Raw genomic sequence first — 17,583 nt, forward strand, 5'->3', positions numbered from 1 at the left:
TGTTTTCTGCATCTGTCAGTACACTTCTCCTTACTCCACACTCAAAAAATGGAATGTCTTCACTTTTCCACCTTTCTCATCCTGATTTTTGAAATTCCTCTTCAAGTTTCTTTTGTAATAACAATTTTCAACACTTTGCTTTATCACAAGTAAGATATTTTGACAGGAAAAAGATGTTTCTTTCCTCCATTCTAGTCACTATATCTCAAACCATTCTTTTTCTGGATCCACTCCTGTTCCCATTATTTTCTCCTTCACTACTCTCTTCCCAAGCTGTGCTTTTTATCCCTACTTCTGTCTCTACCTGTCTGTTTCTCTAAGGCACTGTGTGAGTGTCTGTTATTTTTATAATTGTCATCATGTTTTGTTTTGCTTTTTCTTCCTTCTTTCATCTACAGTGTTTTTTGTTGCCCAGCAATGCATGTGCACATCCTACTGGACTGTTTCAAAGATATCTCAGTAGAAATGGAGATAACTTCATTTTATTAAAAAGATACAATATTTTAAAGAGAATGAGGGGGTCAGAATATATTGGTCAGACAGTCAACCAGTAAGCACTTATTAAGCACCTACTATGTACCAAGCACTGTATTAATTGTTGAGGATACAAAAAAGGCAAAAACAAAACAAGCAAACAAACAAAAAAACTAGTCCCTAATCTCAAAGAGCTCACAGATTAAAGGGAGAGACAAGATGTAAAAAGCTAGATACAAAAAGGGCATAGACAGGCTAGAATGAGTTTCGTTTCAGAGGAATACATGAAGATACATGAGGATTGAGAAAGCCTTTTTGCAGAATGTGGAAGTTTAGCTTACACTTGAAGGAAGCCAGGGAAGATGAGATAAGGGGGAAAAGAGTTCCAGGCATGGGGAACAGCTGATGAAAACTCTTTGAATTTGGGAAACGGAAGATTGTGGGTGAGGAACAGCAAAGGCAATGGATTTTAGAGTATGTTAAGAGTAGTAAGGTGTAAGAAAACTGGAAAGGCGTTCACATTGGGAATTGAAGGTGATTTTTTTCCCTTAATAGTATTTATTTTTCCCAATTACATGTAAAGATAGTTTTCAACATTTTATTTTTTTTTTTTGCAGGGCAATGAGGGTTAAGGAACTTGCCTAGGGTCACACAGCTGGTAAGTGTCAAGTGTCTGAAGCTGGACTTGAACTCAGGTCCTCCTGCATCCAGAGCCAGTGCTTTATCCATTGTGCCACCTAGCTGCCCCATAACATTCATTTTAATAAGATTTTTGAGTTTCAAATTTTTCTCCATCTCTTCCTTCCCTCCCTCTCCCTAAGACAGCAGGCAATCTAATATAGGTTATACAGTAAATGAAGGTGATTTTTAAAAATATACCAGTAATTTTTAAAAAATCTAATTCTTACCATCAATCCCATTACATTTAGGTCAATTTATACTACTACCCTTATTTCTTTCTCACCTATATTACAAATCATGATACATTTCCTGTCTAAAATAACCTGGTCCAATTGTATACCAATAACATTCAGAATCATTTATTCAAAACGTATTCATGGAAATATGAAAAAGATCATCATCCTGGACCTGTGAGTTACCATTACTAAATATTAATCAATTGTCTGATTCAACTTGTCAATTTTTTCAACTGAACAAATCTTGATGCTCTTTCCATTCTGAAGTGGAAGGTCTTAGAAAAGCCAATATTCAGTCTATGACTATAGATTTAAGCCCAATATCTCCCATCTTCATACTCACGTTTTTTTCAAAAATGCTACTATATCACCACAGCACTCTTTAACCCAAACCATTCATTCTGTCTTTCCATCCTGATGGTGCTACAGCACCCTCCAAATTGGAATGGTGACGGACTACTGAGCCATGCTTCTTCATCCACATCAGTTTTCAGCTAGCTGCTGTGCACATACTTCCCCCTCCCCTTTCCACCTCCTTTTTAGTCTGAGTGCCATAATCAGACCAATCCTAGCAGTACTTCACAACAATGTTGCTGATTGAATGTACTCCTATTTCAATAACTATCCTTATGACTTCCTTAAAACACCTTTCACTAGCCACTACGCTTTCATATGTATAAGCTCTTTGAGGACAAGAATTTCCTTCCTTTTGTAAAGGCTTAAAAAAAAACCTCATTTGTTCATTCATTAATAAATAAATTGATTCATTGATTCATTCATTCATTCATTCATAGAAGCTTTCTGAAGTACTGAATGGATAAGAGCCAGCTTAGGGGACAAGAGGAGTTAGGTTCAAGTCCCATTTCTGACAAGTGCTTTTCTATGACCCTGAGGCAATCACATAAAGTCTGTGCTGTAGGTAAACCTCTAAAAAGCACATACCTACATTGGTAGAGAGAATTATACATGGGAATTCCTTATACAAATGAAATGACAACTCTCTAGTATTCATCCCATTCATTCATACCTATATCCCAGAGATTGCCCCTGACCCTCAAGGAAGTAAGGGGAAGAAACACATAGCAATACTCAGAGACAAGATAATCTCTAAATAGATGGAGAGATATATAGACAGGTACACAGTGCAATTTATTTTTTTTCCACAGTACAATTTCATATCACACCTTGATGTTCAGTTAGATTATGATAAGGATAAACTATTGCCTGTTATCATTAAACTTTGATATTCTAGTGAGCTCCCTAGGAACTTAAATACCTTTTACAAAACAAAATCAACAAATATTGCTATGTACCAGGCACTGTGCTAAGCATGAAAATGAAAAAATGGAGATAGTCTCTGTCCTGAGGGAGCTCCCATTCTAATGGGCATGACGACATGTGTACAAATAGATCATTCATATGGAGTTAGATATAGATATATACACGTATACATATGTGTGTATATCTTTATGTCTGTTGTTCAGTTGTTTCATTTGTATCCAACTCTTCATGACCCTATTTAGGGTTTTCCTGGAAAAATTACTGGAGTGGTTTGGCATTTCCTTCTCCAGATCATTTTACAGATGAGGAACAGTGACAAAAAGGCTTAAGTGACTTGCCCAGGGTCACAGAGTCTGAGGGCAGGTTTGAATTCAGGAAAATGAATCTTCCTGACTTTAGGCATGGCACTCTCTCCACTGTATCACTTAGCTGACCATATCTATATCTATATCACTCTATATCATATATATCCATAGCTATATACTATATATAGCATACACCATGTATGCATATACATGTATGTGTATATATATATATACATATATACATATACATATATACACAACACAGAGAGAGAGAGAGAGAGAGAGAGAGAGAGAGAGAGAGAAAGATTGAGATTTAAATCACAAATAGTAACTAAGGAAATGAGAAAGGTCTCCTGCCAAGATGGTATTTGAAAGGAATATTGCAGGAAGCCAGGGATTCTAAGAGTCTAGGAGACAAGGGAGAGCACTCAAGAAATGGGGGGAAAGCCAGTAAAAAGGCAAAGGTGGAGGAGATTGAGTGTTGGCCACAGGAAACAGTAACTAATCTTAGAGATAGAATGTGAACAGGGAAATAATAAGTAGGAAGACTGAAACAATCAAAGGGTTTTGTGCTTTTATTTTCAAACATCAAAATTTATTTTTCAAGTTTCTTTTCCAAGAGAATTTTCAAGATTTTATACATATATGAAGGCAGAACTTGATATTTAGAAATTTACTTCTGAACCTAGGATCATAGGAGATATTACTCAGTTTCCTCTTTAGACTTGAAAGTCCCTTTGATATGCAAAAGAAGCTTGATTGTCTCTTTGTGTCATGGGAAATTAGATCTATCTTATTCCAAGCTTCCTGAAAAATTAGAATTCGAAGCCATCATTTCTTTCATAATTCTTGCTTTCCCATCCCTCTCTATCCCCCAACCTAGCATTTTGATCCAGTTGTGCCCTTGTCATCAAATAAGGGAAATAAAAATTTTTTAAATGTGAAAAAACTTATTAGTATCTAAATTAAAAATAGGCAAACAACCAGAATTTATAATAAAAGGCATTTTAATTTTGATATGAAATTTGGAAGAATGTGAATTTTAAAAATGCTCTCTTTTCTTAAGTATCAACAAAGGGAAATCCCTAGCTTCCTTTTCCTGGAGAGGGACTGTCTTGAGAAAGAGTTTTCTATTTTTATGAGCCATCATGCTTATCTTTTGCTGCTAAAAAGAAAAAAGATACTGTTGTATTTTCACAACTCCAGGCAAAAATACCATCTCTTGGTACTTATCCCATGAATTAGATGATATTAAGTCAATCATTAGATCAGGACTGGGAGGTAAGATTTCCCTTATCTAAAACAATCATCACAATCTACAAAGCTGATAAATTAAGGGGAATTATTATTTTATAAAAGCATTTACTGCTTTATAAAAGATTCACTATGGAGTTTCATTAAGTAATGAGTTAATTTAGTACACTGAAAATATTTAATGACAAAAATTGATTTATATATAGCTTTTTGAAAACTCCATCTACTGTATCAAGCAAGGTGTACTTATTCTAAGGGCTATTATTTGCCAATTCTCTGACTTTAAGGCTTAATAATAACATCATTATGGTTTTCTAAGATTTGCAAAGTCTTACTTGATCCTAACAACCTTATGAAAGTAAGTAGCACTGGAATTCTTGTCCCTGTTTAATAGATGAGGCAAGTAAGATTCAGGGGAGCTGTGAATTTCACAGTCACACAGCTAATCAGTATCTGAAGTAAGATTTGAAAACAGGTGTCTTTTGACTTCAGATCCATCACTCTTTCAGCTACAGCAGAGTGTTCATGTGATGGATTAAATTTGGTTAAGACTAGTTTGAATTAGTGAAAAAAAGACCGAATTATGAAGGAGCTGAAATTCTTTTGTCCATCTACACAATAACTCAAGCTAGATGTTTACAAATGATTCCATTATAGAATAATATCTGTATTAATAAAATGGAAAATGGCCATTTGTAATGAGCATATGGATTATGTGTATGCAAATGGAAAAAATTAAGAGCTTTGAAATCTAAACATATTGCTTTGAATCTCATTTACATTATTACTTTACTAACTTTACCCACTTTCATCGTTTATGGTAAATTTCTGTCCAGTACTGGTTAAATTAGCACTAATTCTTAATTAGTGAAACTTAAAGCAGTAAAAATGTACTGTTTTGATGTAATAATTTTTGTGCATTATAAGACATTCAGCAGCCATAAAAATGACATCCCTTTTTCATGGCATTTTCATTAATGAAGCTTTGTTGAACTGCAACTAGAGCCAGCTAAGAGAACTGTGACCCACACCTGACATTTAGGAAAATCTCCATGATATAAAGTTAAGTGTACTGGCCAATGGGATGATTTGGTTATGATATGGTATTAATAAGTCCAAGGCTGCACATTAAATCTCTGTGTGTGCCAGAAAGCTCTGTTCCATGGCCACAAACTAAACCCTTAAGTCCAGCCAACCATCTGGCAGTTGCTGCTGTTAGTATAGTGAGGTGTAAGTAACAGAATGTTCATTACTCTTTGAGAACAAATCACTTCTCATCAATAAATAAATAAATAAATCCAAGCAAAGACATTTTTTTTAATACCCACTACCTCCACACAGAATAGTAAAAATACAGATAATAAAGTGCCTTATCAATGAACACTTGTCCTAAGACTAGGGATCAAGGAATAAATGTCAGGTATCAGATCTATTCCTATAAAGCACATACTTCTTTATTCCTATAAATATCAAGGATCTGACATTCTTGAACCTGATCTCTGAGTCAATTCCCCAAATCCCTGGCTTTCTTGCTCCTCTCCCAAACACTTGAAAATTTTGCCACTACAAGAACAGTTATGACAGCTGGGTACTTGATTAAATTTCTTGAGAGCATGATATAAGAGCCCATTGTAGAAATCTTAGCTGCAAAGAAAAAGAGCAAAGCAAAGAAACAAACTCAACTTAGAGAGCAAAAAAATGGCTCTGAATTTTCTAACATCTATAAAAAATAGCAAGAGATTTAGTCAAAGTCAGGCAACAAGCATTTACAAATTGTTCTCTACCCTGCTACTTCTCAGAAAGGGGGCAACCAAAGAGGTTCTTTCATTTAAACAAATTATATTATGATAATCATTAAATCCAATTGCAGAATAATGATAATTTTCCATAGGAAGGGATGAGGAAGAAAAGTATTCTAGACATGGGGAACAGCCAGAGAAAGTCCTCAGAGTGGAGAGATAGAGTGTCTTGTTCTTGGAACAGCAGGAGGCTAAAATCACTGGATTATAGAGTAAGGTGTAAGAAAGGGAAGAGGGAATTGGGTTATGATGGGCTTTGAATGCCAAACAAAGGATTTTCTATTTGATCCTGGAGGCAAGCTAGGGTTAGTAAGCATGATCTGGATAAGGAACTAATAAAGGAAACTGAAGAAGAGTCAGTCACATGAGTAAGGGGAAACCAGTAGAGAATAGTACCACATAAACCAAGAAAAGAGAGAATATCCAGAAGATGATGATTGACAATTTCAAAGGCTACAAAGAATTCAAGAAGTATCAGGATTGAAAAAGAAGCCATTAGATTTGGCAATTAAGACATCATCAGTTACTTTGGAGAGAGGAGATTCAATTGACAAGGTTAGAAATTAGACTACAGAGGGCTCAGAAGACAATGAGAGGAGAGAAAATGGAAGCACCTAGTATATTAGATTCTCAAGGTTTTAGTCAAAAAACTAGGGTTGGAGAGAGAAAGGAAATGGTGGAGAGATAGAACGTTATCAGGGATGGAAAGATCAAGTGAGGTTTTTTTAAAGGATAGATGAGAGACATCGGTGTGTTAGCAGCAGGGAAGGAGAGAGGAGATACTGGGAAAGGAAAGTGGGATGATAGGAGAAGACAACTTGAAGATAGAAAGAGATGGGATCAAGAATGATTGAAGAAGGGTTTACTTTAGGGCTGCCTCTTCATAAGAGACAAGAGAGAAGAAGGAAACAGTGGTTGAAGATGTAAAAAATAAAAATCCCTATAGGGAAAAATTGTAATTCATTAATTTTCAAATCGGTCTTTCATTGCTAAAGCCTCAAAAGGCTACATAAGTTATTTAAAGATCTCAGAGAATTCAATAAAATAATGTGTTGTAGTAACTACAAATAAATTATTCATGCTTTCATTCTATTCACCATTTGTTCATTCATTCATGAAACACTTATTAAACTCCTAATATGTGCAAAACACCAAGAGATGCAGAGATAACTAAGCAGCACCTTAAGTAGCTGCTTAATAGGTTCTCATTTAATGGAAAATGGTCCCTGACCTCAAAAAGCTCATAAGAGAGAATATGTCAGGCATACAAATAAATATGACAAAACTAGAATATAATAATTATAAAGGAGGAGTGTAAGCACAATGCAAGGAGATTTTAGAGGAGGAAGGGATCATTCACAGCTAGGGGGATACAGACAGCTTTCATAGTGGGGGCATTGAAGTAGAATTTCAACAGGTGGAAATACAGGCTGGGGAAGATGTTCTAGGTATAAAGACTGGGGGATTATTGGCAGGAACTTGCCACTTTCACTGAAACATAGCACAGAAGCTACAGTGGCAAATAAGGCTTCATGTGAAAACAGAAATATATTTTTTAAATGCACACAGGTGTGTTTTAAGTGATGTCAATGATCCCAAGATACTTTCTGACATAAGAAGGTATAAATTAGTTGTGATTTACAATAGATGTAGTACTCATAGCAGAGAGATCACAGATCCACTGAAATATTGGATTACATGTATTCATTCATCAGTGAATTTTGCAAAAGAAAAAAAAGGAAAAAATTGACAAGATTTGGTCTGTTCTACCTCTGCACATTATTTTAGGACTATTCACAACTATTAAATTGGTGAAAGCATTGAGAATTAATTTCTAAAATTTCCTAGTAGTAGAAGAGGATAAGCAGTAGATAAAGGAATAAAATAGAGGAGACAGAGCAGTAACCAGACTTTGAAAAGATTTGAAATGTTGCCTTAAAGCATTTTTTTATTTGTATTGTTTGAAATAAACATTCCATTCTCAAAATATTTTTCATCAGAAAGATATTGAATATGGGAATCTACACTTGGATTTCTAAAAACTTTATTCACTGGTGAAAGGGGCTAAAATTCTAGCTAGACTGTCTAAACATCTAATGAGTGGTCACCAATAAATTAGAAGCTTTAGCAAGAGTTTAGACTTTCAAGTATTTATTAAAGAGCATTAGGATCTAATGATCAGAGAGAAAGGTAAAAATCTAACTATTTCTAAGAGAAACCATTATCTGACCTGCCATGTCAAGGTCAGGAACAAAAAGGACCCAACTCTTCCTTCCTCCTCCCAGAAGCCTCTTGTCTGAACCGGAAACATCAAACATCACTTCCTGACACCAAGGAACTGACCTCCCAAGCCACATGGCTTGCCCTCTGATGCCTTCTCCTCATGGCGGAGCTTTCCTACAGTAACTCTCCAGCAAGTGGTATCACTCCAATTGTTACACTGGCAAGTGTTTGCAATTGTAGATATTACCCCTAAGGATGCATTTCCTATGGACTTATTGGAATGTTCAGGAATTTTTAAAATATAAGATATAAATTCCTTATTTTAGTAAAGTGACTCCACATTTTTCATAAAGTTTCATAGGTCTTAGCATCACAAGATCCTGGACTAATAAGTTTAGATTTTAGGAAGGGTCCTTAGTCATTGAGCCCAATTTCATCATTTTAAAATTGAGGAAACTGAGACAGATAAAGGTTAAGTGACTTACTTAGGGTCACACAGCTGCTAAGTACTGAATGAAGATGGTTAACTGAGTTCTTTGTACCTAATTGTACACGATAATAACTCCTGCCAGCATTTAAGTCATACTTTAAGATTTGCAAAGCCCTTTCTATGTTTTCTGATCTTCACAATCATTATCTCCACTTTACAGATTAGGAAACTGAGGCTGAGATAGATCAAGTGACTTGTCCAGGGTCATACAGCTAAGTATCTGAGGCAGCATTTACATTCAGGTCTTCCTGACTCCAAGTCCAGAATTCTAATCACTGGGCTATCTAATCATTGGAAAATATTCCAATACTCAAATGATCATCTGTATGAGTATTCTACTTCAGGGATGCATGTTGCAATCTCTGTACCTGATTAACATATGTGACTTTTGTTCATATCCTTCCATAATTTCAACACATTTCACCCCATATGCTAAGGGCCTTTTGCCAGTGCTCTTGATGTCAAGAGGATACTATCTATCCAATTAGGTCTTTAATGATTCATTTCAATTCCCTTTATGACAGTCATTTCTATGTATCTTTTTTTTTCAGATGACCCATATGGTCATTGCATCCAAAGTGTCCTGTTGCATTCTTATTTTTCTACTCTTTTATATCTTAATTTGTAGTACTCAGTAGACCAAAACTATGAAATACCCTTATTTTTATGTTAAATGTTGTACCTTTAATGTATCTATCTTATGTATATATACACATATATATTCACCCTGTGTTTTGATTCTTTGTAGCATTTTGATTTTTGCATCTTACATGGCTTACAAATCTATAACTGTTTTATGATGACTGACTACCAATTGACATAATTATAGGTATGTATACCATACAAGAAACAAAAATCAAAATGCAACAAGGAATTAAACTGTATGCAAACCCATACATTCTAACACTATCAGAAGTATGTGTGGGGCAGCTAGGTGGTGCAGTGGATAGAGCACCGGCCCTGGAGTCAGGAGTACCTGAGTTCAAATATGGCCTCAGACACTTGACACTTACTAGCTGTGTGACCCAGGGCAAGTCACTTAACCCCCATTGCCCAGCCAAAAAAAAAAAAAAAAGAAGTATGTGTGTTTGTCCCAGTTGATTCTGTTAATAAACAGGAGCATCTTGAGACTAAAAGGAGCAAGACATGCTAGATGTATCGTCATCTCAACTATTCAAGTAAAAATATAGTTTTAGAGAATTTACTGTTAGCAAACCCAGACCTTAAGGTTTGATTTTGATGTTGTTTTTTTTTGTTTGTTTTCTTTTTTAGGCAGTCAGGGCTTAAGTAACTTGACCAGCTAGTGCATGTCTGTGTCTGGATTTGAACTCAGGTCCTCCTGACTCCAGAGTCAGTGTTCTCTCCACTGTGCCACCTAGCTGCCTGCCCCACCTTAAGCTTCTTACCAGAAGAAAAAGACTGAACAGTTAGAAGAACTCATGTCTGGTCCCAGTACTACCACACTAGATAGATGTGTTACCTTAAGCAAGTAATTTAACATTTTGGGCCTCATCTGAAAAATGAAGAGCATAGATAACATAAGTGATCTCACAGATGCCTTCCAAGCTTTTGAGTCCATAAGTCAGTCATTAAATCTTGGCCTTTCTTAATGGCACAGGATTGCAATTTCTGAAAGTTCTATAATTACCACCTTCAGCACATTCTCCCCTTATGCCATTCTCCTCTGTGCACATCACTGTGATACTGTGAGCAGGATATAAGGGCCAAGCTCTTTTCTTGATACCTAGAATGGCCTTTAAGCAGAGAGGGATCACATTAGAAGATAAGATATAGAAACTGGCAAACTCCCCATCCCTTTGAAATTGCTAAGATGGTGAAAATCCTTTACAGAATGCAGCAATCTCATGCTGATAAGTTGGTTTGTATAAATTTGGAAAGAACCCTTAAATACGCAGAAAGCCCTCTATTTTCCCTTTTTGCTATTGTCCTTTTGTTTAAGAAGGTGATTCTCTAAGCACACTTCTGAATAGAGTTTCTCTCTCCCTTGGTATTCCTCCTGCTAGTCAGACCTGTACCTGAATGAAGAGGAGACTCACTTGGTAATTGGTGGCAATGTTTATGAATGATTAGAAAGGAAATAAGAAAAAAAAAGTTGGACTCATATCAAGGCGACTATTTGTTTTTGTTTGGTTGGGATTTTTTTTCTTTCCTATTTCATGATCATTTGATGTCATAGCAATCAGTCATCTCCCATGGCTTCAGCTACCTTATCTGTGACCCTGCCCTACCATGTCTAGACCAAAGCCCTATCCATAAAGAAGACTGCATAGCCATGTGCCCCAGGCATGAATTTGTGTCCAGCCGAAACATACACATCATCTGTAGGGGTCTTTAAATAGCTTACCTCCCTCACATAAAGAGGGTGAATCATGATAAACATATAGAGGGATGTATAACCAAATCCACAGTTAAGTAACTCACAAAACCCATAACTGTTTATAAACTGCTACATGAATATTCACCCTAATGATTGTACAGTAATCAGCTCATAGTATACACAACAGAACAATAGAAATCTGGAGCTTACAGATTGCAGAAATGAATAAATCATTATTTTTTTAAAAGATGTAACTAAAGATAACACATTTTTTTCTTTTATGTTCTCAAGTGGGATAAATATAAGAGGAAGCAATTATGAGAAAAAGCAACAATTTAGACTTGGGTGTCTGTTCCTACAGATTTATATAAAAAAGAGTAGTCTTCATATTACTTCATCACTCAGTTTAGATTAGAATTCTAGTATTGGCCTCTGAATGAATCAAAAACAAAACACAGGCAGACTTTGCTTTCCAGTTTTCTGAAATAGTGTGGCTTTTAAAAGATATTTATATCATATTAACATTATTCCTAGGCCAAAGCTTTGAACGTTTTGTGGCAGATACCTAAGTTTACTTTCAAAAATATGGTATAAAATAAGACATTTTGGATAGGGTAAGAGGAAATTATGATATCATAGGCACATGTTATACAACTATGTCACTAAGAACCAACTAGAGAATCCAAAGAAACTAGATGAGAACTATCAAAGATGGAAAATCTGCTACATAGCAAGTATAAGTGATGAGTACCACTGATGAAAAAACTTTGTACTACTTAATGTCATTCATTTGGCTTATTGCTCAGTTTTTAACCTCTAAAAAAAGTCTAAGTTGGGTATCATTTCCAATGCAAGGCAGCCTGCTATATTTGAAAGAACATAGGCAAATAACACTGATAATTTGAAATGAAATGGAATATTCTCTGGACTTCAGGCATAAATATTTTAGTACATATGTGTTGTTTTCGGACTCTGGACCTAAAATGGCTGTTTGGCAGGATGTTGTTGCTTGGTGACCAAGAGTATGTTTCCTAGACCACAGAGTGAATTTCAGGCCTGATCCCTTAATAATTTTCTTGGATGGTCAAATACATCGAAGCATACATTTGGTTTATAAACTACCCTATTGTCATCTATGATCAGTAAATATTTAGTAATACTGTGTTTTTGTAGCCATTTGAGATTAGGCTTCATTAATAGATCTATTCTAAAGCCTACTATATATCATGTATGGAAAATTAAAATAAAAATAAGACCAAGTCTTTTACTATAAGACTACAAGATAATCCTTGCTTCAATTAAGTCTATGTTGTATGTCTAGTCTGTGCAACCTCCCAGTTGCTATCAGTCTCTCTTTCTTTCATTAGAATCAAGTAGTTAATTAGCCCCAGCCTGTCCTCTCCCCTTCTCTCTTTCCCTTTAACGCAGCAGTAATGATGTCTAATTACCAGCAGCAGTGGATTACTGCACGGTCAGGAGCAAATCTCTCTGGCTGACAGCAAAACTGAGCAACAAACCCCAACACCTCCAGTAGCTTAGAATCATTCTTGGAACTGGAAGGTATCTATCTACTCCTTCCCTTTTAAACTAGTTAAGTCTTTGGAATCAAAATAGTGATTTTTTTTTTCATTGAGTGAGTGTACTGCTATTGAAAATTGCCAATGGGCATTTCAAAGAGAGAAATCATTTTCATATATGGGGAAACAAATGGTATAAGAAACCTGGTTGTTGGGTTTGTTTGTTTTTTTGGGGGGTAAAGAAAAAACTCAAAGAGGTGGACTGTTTCTACAAGCACAAGAGACTTACATTTCTATGACAACGGAAGCATAAAAATTTCATAAACCAACATAGAGCAGTAGGGTTGTTCATGAATTATAAACCTCTTCAACATTTTGATACAGTCTTGAATGGGAGGCAGAGCTTTTAAGCTCTAGACAAAAACCATTGTTTTCTCACTACCTCTAAGTTAGATGGTGTTTTTTTCCCCTAAAACTTCCAAATGTGTTCTGCTTTTAAGGAAAAATAAAATGAATTTACTAACTTAAGAGCTTTAGAATAATCTCTGTAATAATTCTTAACTATGCCATAATAACTGAAACTATGTGTCCTTAGTAAAGGTGTTTCTGAGGAGGTGATGTTTGGCATTCACTTCCATCTTACAAATTCACATGATTTTAATGTCATATTTGGGATTATGAATAAATATGTGCAAATTAATAGATTCAAATAATAATCAGTTCACTCAACTCACACATAGGCAAAGCAACCTGACAGGTTAACAGAGGAAATAAGTTTTCCCCATAAAGAAGAAAGGTAGAAAAAGTTTCTGGCACACAAATTTTCTCTAAAACATAGTTCATTATAGTCAAAAGATTGGTTTATGTCTTTTCCAAGTACCTTTTAAAAAAAAAACTGGACTATTCTTTTGTTTGTATATAATTAGTCTAGTAATGTCCAAATGAGAAATAAGTCCATTTGCCTATAAATTAATTTCTATTAGCAGCTAATTTAAAAATTTCCAATTCTTAAAATTATAATTTCGTAAAGTGAGAAAAAACTATTGGTATTCATTCTACTATTTCTACAATGCATACAGATCATTTGAATATTCAACTCAGCTTTACAAATTATGCCTATATTAAATAGTAGGGGAGGGAGGATATCAATTTAACAATTGTCTTGAGTAAAGCCGAAAGGTAAAGGAAAGGTCTGACTCAGAGATACACCAAATAAAACAACATGGTTTCTATACTTAGTTTATGTCATTTACTTCCATTTCCCATTTTCCTAGTGCCCAAATACCTATAAAATACACCCCCCCAAAAAAAAACATTCTTATTAAAAAGAGGAAATTGTTTTCAAATATAAAAGTCTTCTCACTGGTACCTTGAAAAAAACCTACATTCAAATATTTTCATTTTCCTCTATCTTGGTGAAGGTAGAGTTGTTACCAAGAAGTCTCCTCTTTGCATACTCTAGGGATATGGTAAATAATGAACTGCCAGTAGTAAATAAGGATGCTTAAGAAACCAGAAAGTCAAGGTAGAAATGAAAAGATGGATGTGTTACCTTGTCATCCCCAAATCAAGAGACTACCTACCGTGGCATGATGGAGAAAAAGAAGCATTATTAATTTGATATATGCAAACCTACTTGTGGCCCATAGTTCCCATCTTCTTAAATAGGAAATTCTGTTGCTCCCGCTGCTACCCAACATTATAGCTCTTCTGCTATGAGAAAGAACCAAGTCTAGCTTTCCAGACTCAGATCTCGCAAAGCTGGCAATGCTAGTGGTTCCCAGCGACTGTGCTTAAAGCAAGCTTCATAGCTGTGAGAGACTTGAGCAATCCCAGAAAGAAGTAAGCAATAAATACAGCATTTGATCGCGCTCAGAGCCCGTCTCTCTCTTTGTTGATCATCCTCTAACTGCTTCTTTATTTGCGGAGGGGGAGCGAACACACCCGCATATCTAAAATCTAACCAGTCATCGCAATAATCCAGGCGTGCGTGCCTGCCTGCTGCCCCGCGTCTCCCAGGCTGTGGTCTAACAATAAAATCTGATATCCTGGGGAAACCCCCAAATCAACGACCAGCGCCACACTCGGGCTTTGTGCCAATAAGGAGACACTGTACACTATCGATCAGAATCGTACATTATCAAACCGGGCGGCGGCGGCGGCGGGATGAGGATGTGGCCTTTATGTGGCGGGCAGGACACACGCCAGACGGGCAGCTGAGGAGACGGGACAATAGCCCACCTCCCACCCCCAAAGACGTCTCCTGCCCGGAGAGAAGCAGCAGAGGAGGGTGCAGGGAAGGGGAAGGGAGAGGATTCGAAGTGCATTAGGGCTGTGCAATAAAGGACCACAAAGACTTAACTGTGGGGAGAAACGTGCCTGGCAAATGCGATATGGGGATGACTAGGGGGCGGGCAGGTGGAGGGGGGGGGAGGGAGAGAAACGAGCCAACTGTGGCTTCCCCCTTCCCCTCCAGGCTGCCTCGGTGGGTCGCTCGGCGGACAAACACGAGAGGAAGGCAGGGACTTCACTAACCGTGGTTTTGACCGGCACGAAGAGCACTTGCTTGCCACCTCCACCATTGACCTCGTCCGAGTGGCCGAGCTGGAAACCTTTCGATTTGACCCAGAATTTAAATTTGGCATTATCCGTGGAGCTCGACTCGGAGCCGTTCAAGAGCTGGACGATCCGGTCGTATTTTTTACGGGTCACCGTCTTGGTCTTTCCGGAGTCTCCATAAGTCCGGAGGCACCAGTCCTGAAACTGACGGTACATGTCCCGGTCGCTCTCCATGATCCCCTCGGAGATAGCCGGATACCACCCTCCACGCCACGCCACGCCACCGAAATGGGCCGCCTGGATTTTCCAAATGTACTTTGCACCTGTTCACCTAGTGCTCATGAAAAATGCATCCACTACCACAATGTGGAACAAGAGGAGGTCCCGCTTGCAATCAGATCCAGGCTTTAGGGGGCTGGGGTGGGGGAGGGAGGAGAGGGTCCGGGTCAGGGAAGGGGGGTGGGGAGCAATCAGTGCCGAGATCTACCAAGTCTCTTGTTCATTTTTAATTGCACCGGCTCACAGAAGAGGGGAAGACGGGGGTCTCTGAAGCTTTTCTTATCCTTCTACGTGATCAGTCTCTTTAATGTTGTTCAGCCAGGACCATCCCAATCTCTTCAACAGCATCTAGCACAGAGGGTTTTGGTTTAAAATAACTAAAACCCGATATCTTGGTTTACTAAAGATGCAAAATATTCACTTGTATTCAGGCCCAGGACAACATCCCTCTTCCAGGACCCATCCCGGGTAGCGCAGGTTTAAAAAAAAAAAAAAGCCTGCCCTCCTCAAACCTCCAAGGGCTTTTTTTTCTCTCCTGATTGTCCTGGAGGATTGATCCTCTCCCTAAAGCAGCCTCTATCCTGGCTGTAAACACTGGAGGTCAAATTGGTCGGTTGAGCTCACCCCCTTCCAGGGTCCTGCCTCTCTTTTGCGCTCACTGCTTTGGGCGTTAAGGTGCTAAGAGCAGTGAAAGTTCTTACCTGTCATCTTATAAACCTATCAGAACCTATTTCACATCAACAAAATTCTTTCTTTTTTAAAAAATACCATGAAATTTAAGCTCTTCATATTCATCTGGGCTGAATTGTATCTCCACATCTATGTCTTACTAGTTAAACCCCAGGATATAAGCTATTCATATATTGATATTCATATAGAGTTTGTACATGATCAACTATTGGACGGAAGAGAGATTTCAATTCCAGTTGGATGTTGGTAAATGAAAGAAGGCGGCTGTCGGTGTGTCTGCCAGTTTAATAATGGTGCACACATGTAGGACTCTTCTGGTTTACCCTCCCGTCTCCGCTAAACTGGTCACAAAACACTGAAGTAAGTTTATGGTACAAAAGCCTAGAAAACCATTGTTTAAAATAAAATCGATGTTTTCCTCCCTTTGCTTGGCCAATAGTTTCAAATTCATACATTCGTTTTCTGGTTTCTTTTTTCCCCCTGCCACGTAATGAACACCCCCTCCTCTGATGAAAGTAGCCAAATTGTTAGTTCCGCCGGACGATTTTCCCAGGCAAATGTAGTGTGCGGCTCCTCCATTCAATATTTTCATTCCATGTATTAAAGAGGTAGAAATTGGGGAGTTCCCATCTTCCTCGTGCAAGTAGCTGCAATCCTTCACCTTTTATTATACTCAGTTAAGGCATGAACTCGTCCAGTTCAGCTGCTTTCCTAAGTAGACTGCCAGACAAGTGCACAAATACCTAGTCCAATTCAAATCCCGTATTTCCTCTGTCTTCTGTATCCAGAGCGAAAGCAAGAAGTGGGGACGAAGTCTCTTTGCACCCACCTCACAGCAGTCTTGTCCCAGCACTTGCAAAATGGTCAGTGCCTCCCTCTCCCATGAAGCGTGCGTGTGTGTGTGTGTGTGTGTGTGTGTGTGTGTCTGTTGAGGGGGGGAGAGAGAAGAGAAGAGAAGAGAAGAGAAGAGAAGAGAAGAGAAGAGAAGAGAAGAGAAGAGAAGAGAAGAGAAGAGAAGAGAAGAGAAGAGAAGAGAAGAGAAGAGAGGAGAAGAGAGGAGAGAAGAAGAGAGAAGAGAGGAGAAGAGAGAGGAGAGTGTGTATGAATCTATGAGAAGGTCTCGCGCAGCGGCTGGAGCAGGGACTGACAGCCCAGGCTGAGCTCGAACAGCTCCACACACTAAACCTCTCGCCTCTCCACGCCCCCCCCCCCGCCCCAACTCTCTTCTCCTCCCGCCCCCCTCCCCAGCCCCTTCCAAGCTTCCTGATTGGCCAGTGGGACAAAAGTTTCTGTGGAGACGGCTGGGCGCTGACGTCACGGGCAGAATTGTCCCATTTAGGGATCCCGGGGGCAGTGCGCATGCTGCAGGCTGCAGGTTAGAGACAGGGAGGAGGCAACAGAAGTGGTAGCAGCGGGCCAGGCAGCAGCCAGGTGGCAGAAAGGAGCACGCAGCATCC

At 38.1% G+C, this 17,583-nt stretch overlaps 1 protein-coding gene across 4 annotated transcripts in view; it reads right to left on the reverse strand.

The window, feature by feature from the left end:
• NOL4 (nucleolar protein 4) overlaps positions 1-17,058 on the reverse strand; it is a 450,254-nt gene extending 433,196 nt beyond the window's left edge. The window contains exon 1 of one of the 4 annotated variants that reach the window (XM_043978614.1): positions 15,134-17,057. In XM_043978614.1, coding sequence (XP_043834549.1) covers positions 15,134-15,391 — 258 coding nt within the window. In that variant the 5' untranslated portion in view covers positions 15,392-17,057. Of the gene's footprint in view, positions 1-14,234; positions 14,666-15,133 lie in introns of those variants that run through there. The other 3 variants (XM_043978615.1, XM_043978617.1, XM_043978616.1) reach the window with 3 other exon arrangements.
• Positions 17,059-17,583: the final 525 nt, after the last annotated feature.

This window comes from Dromiciops gliroides, chromosome 1 (assembly GCF_019393635.1).
Source record: "Dromiciops gliroides isolate mDroGli1 chromosome 1, mDroGli1.pri, whole genome shotgun sequence".
NCBI classification, from domain to species: domain Eukaryota; kingdom Metazoa; phylum Chordata; class Mammalia; order Microbiotheria; family Microbiotheriidae; genus Dromiciops; species Dromiciops gliroides.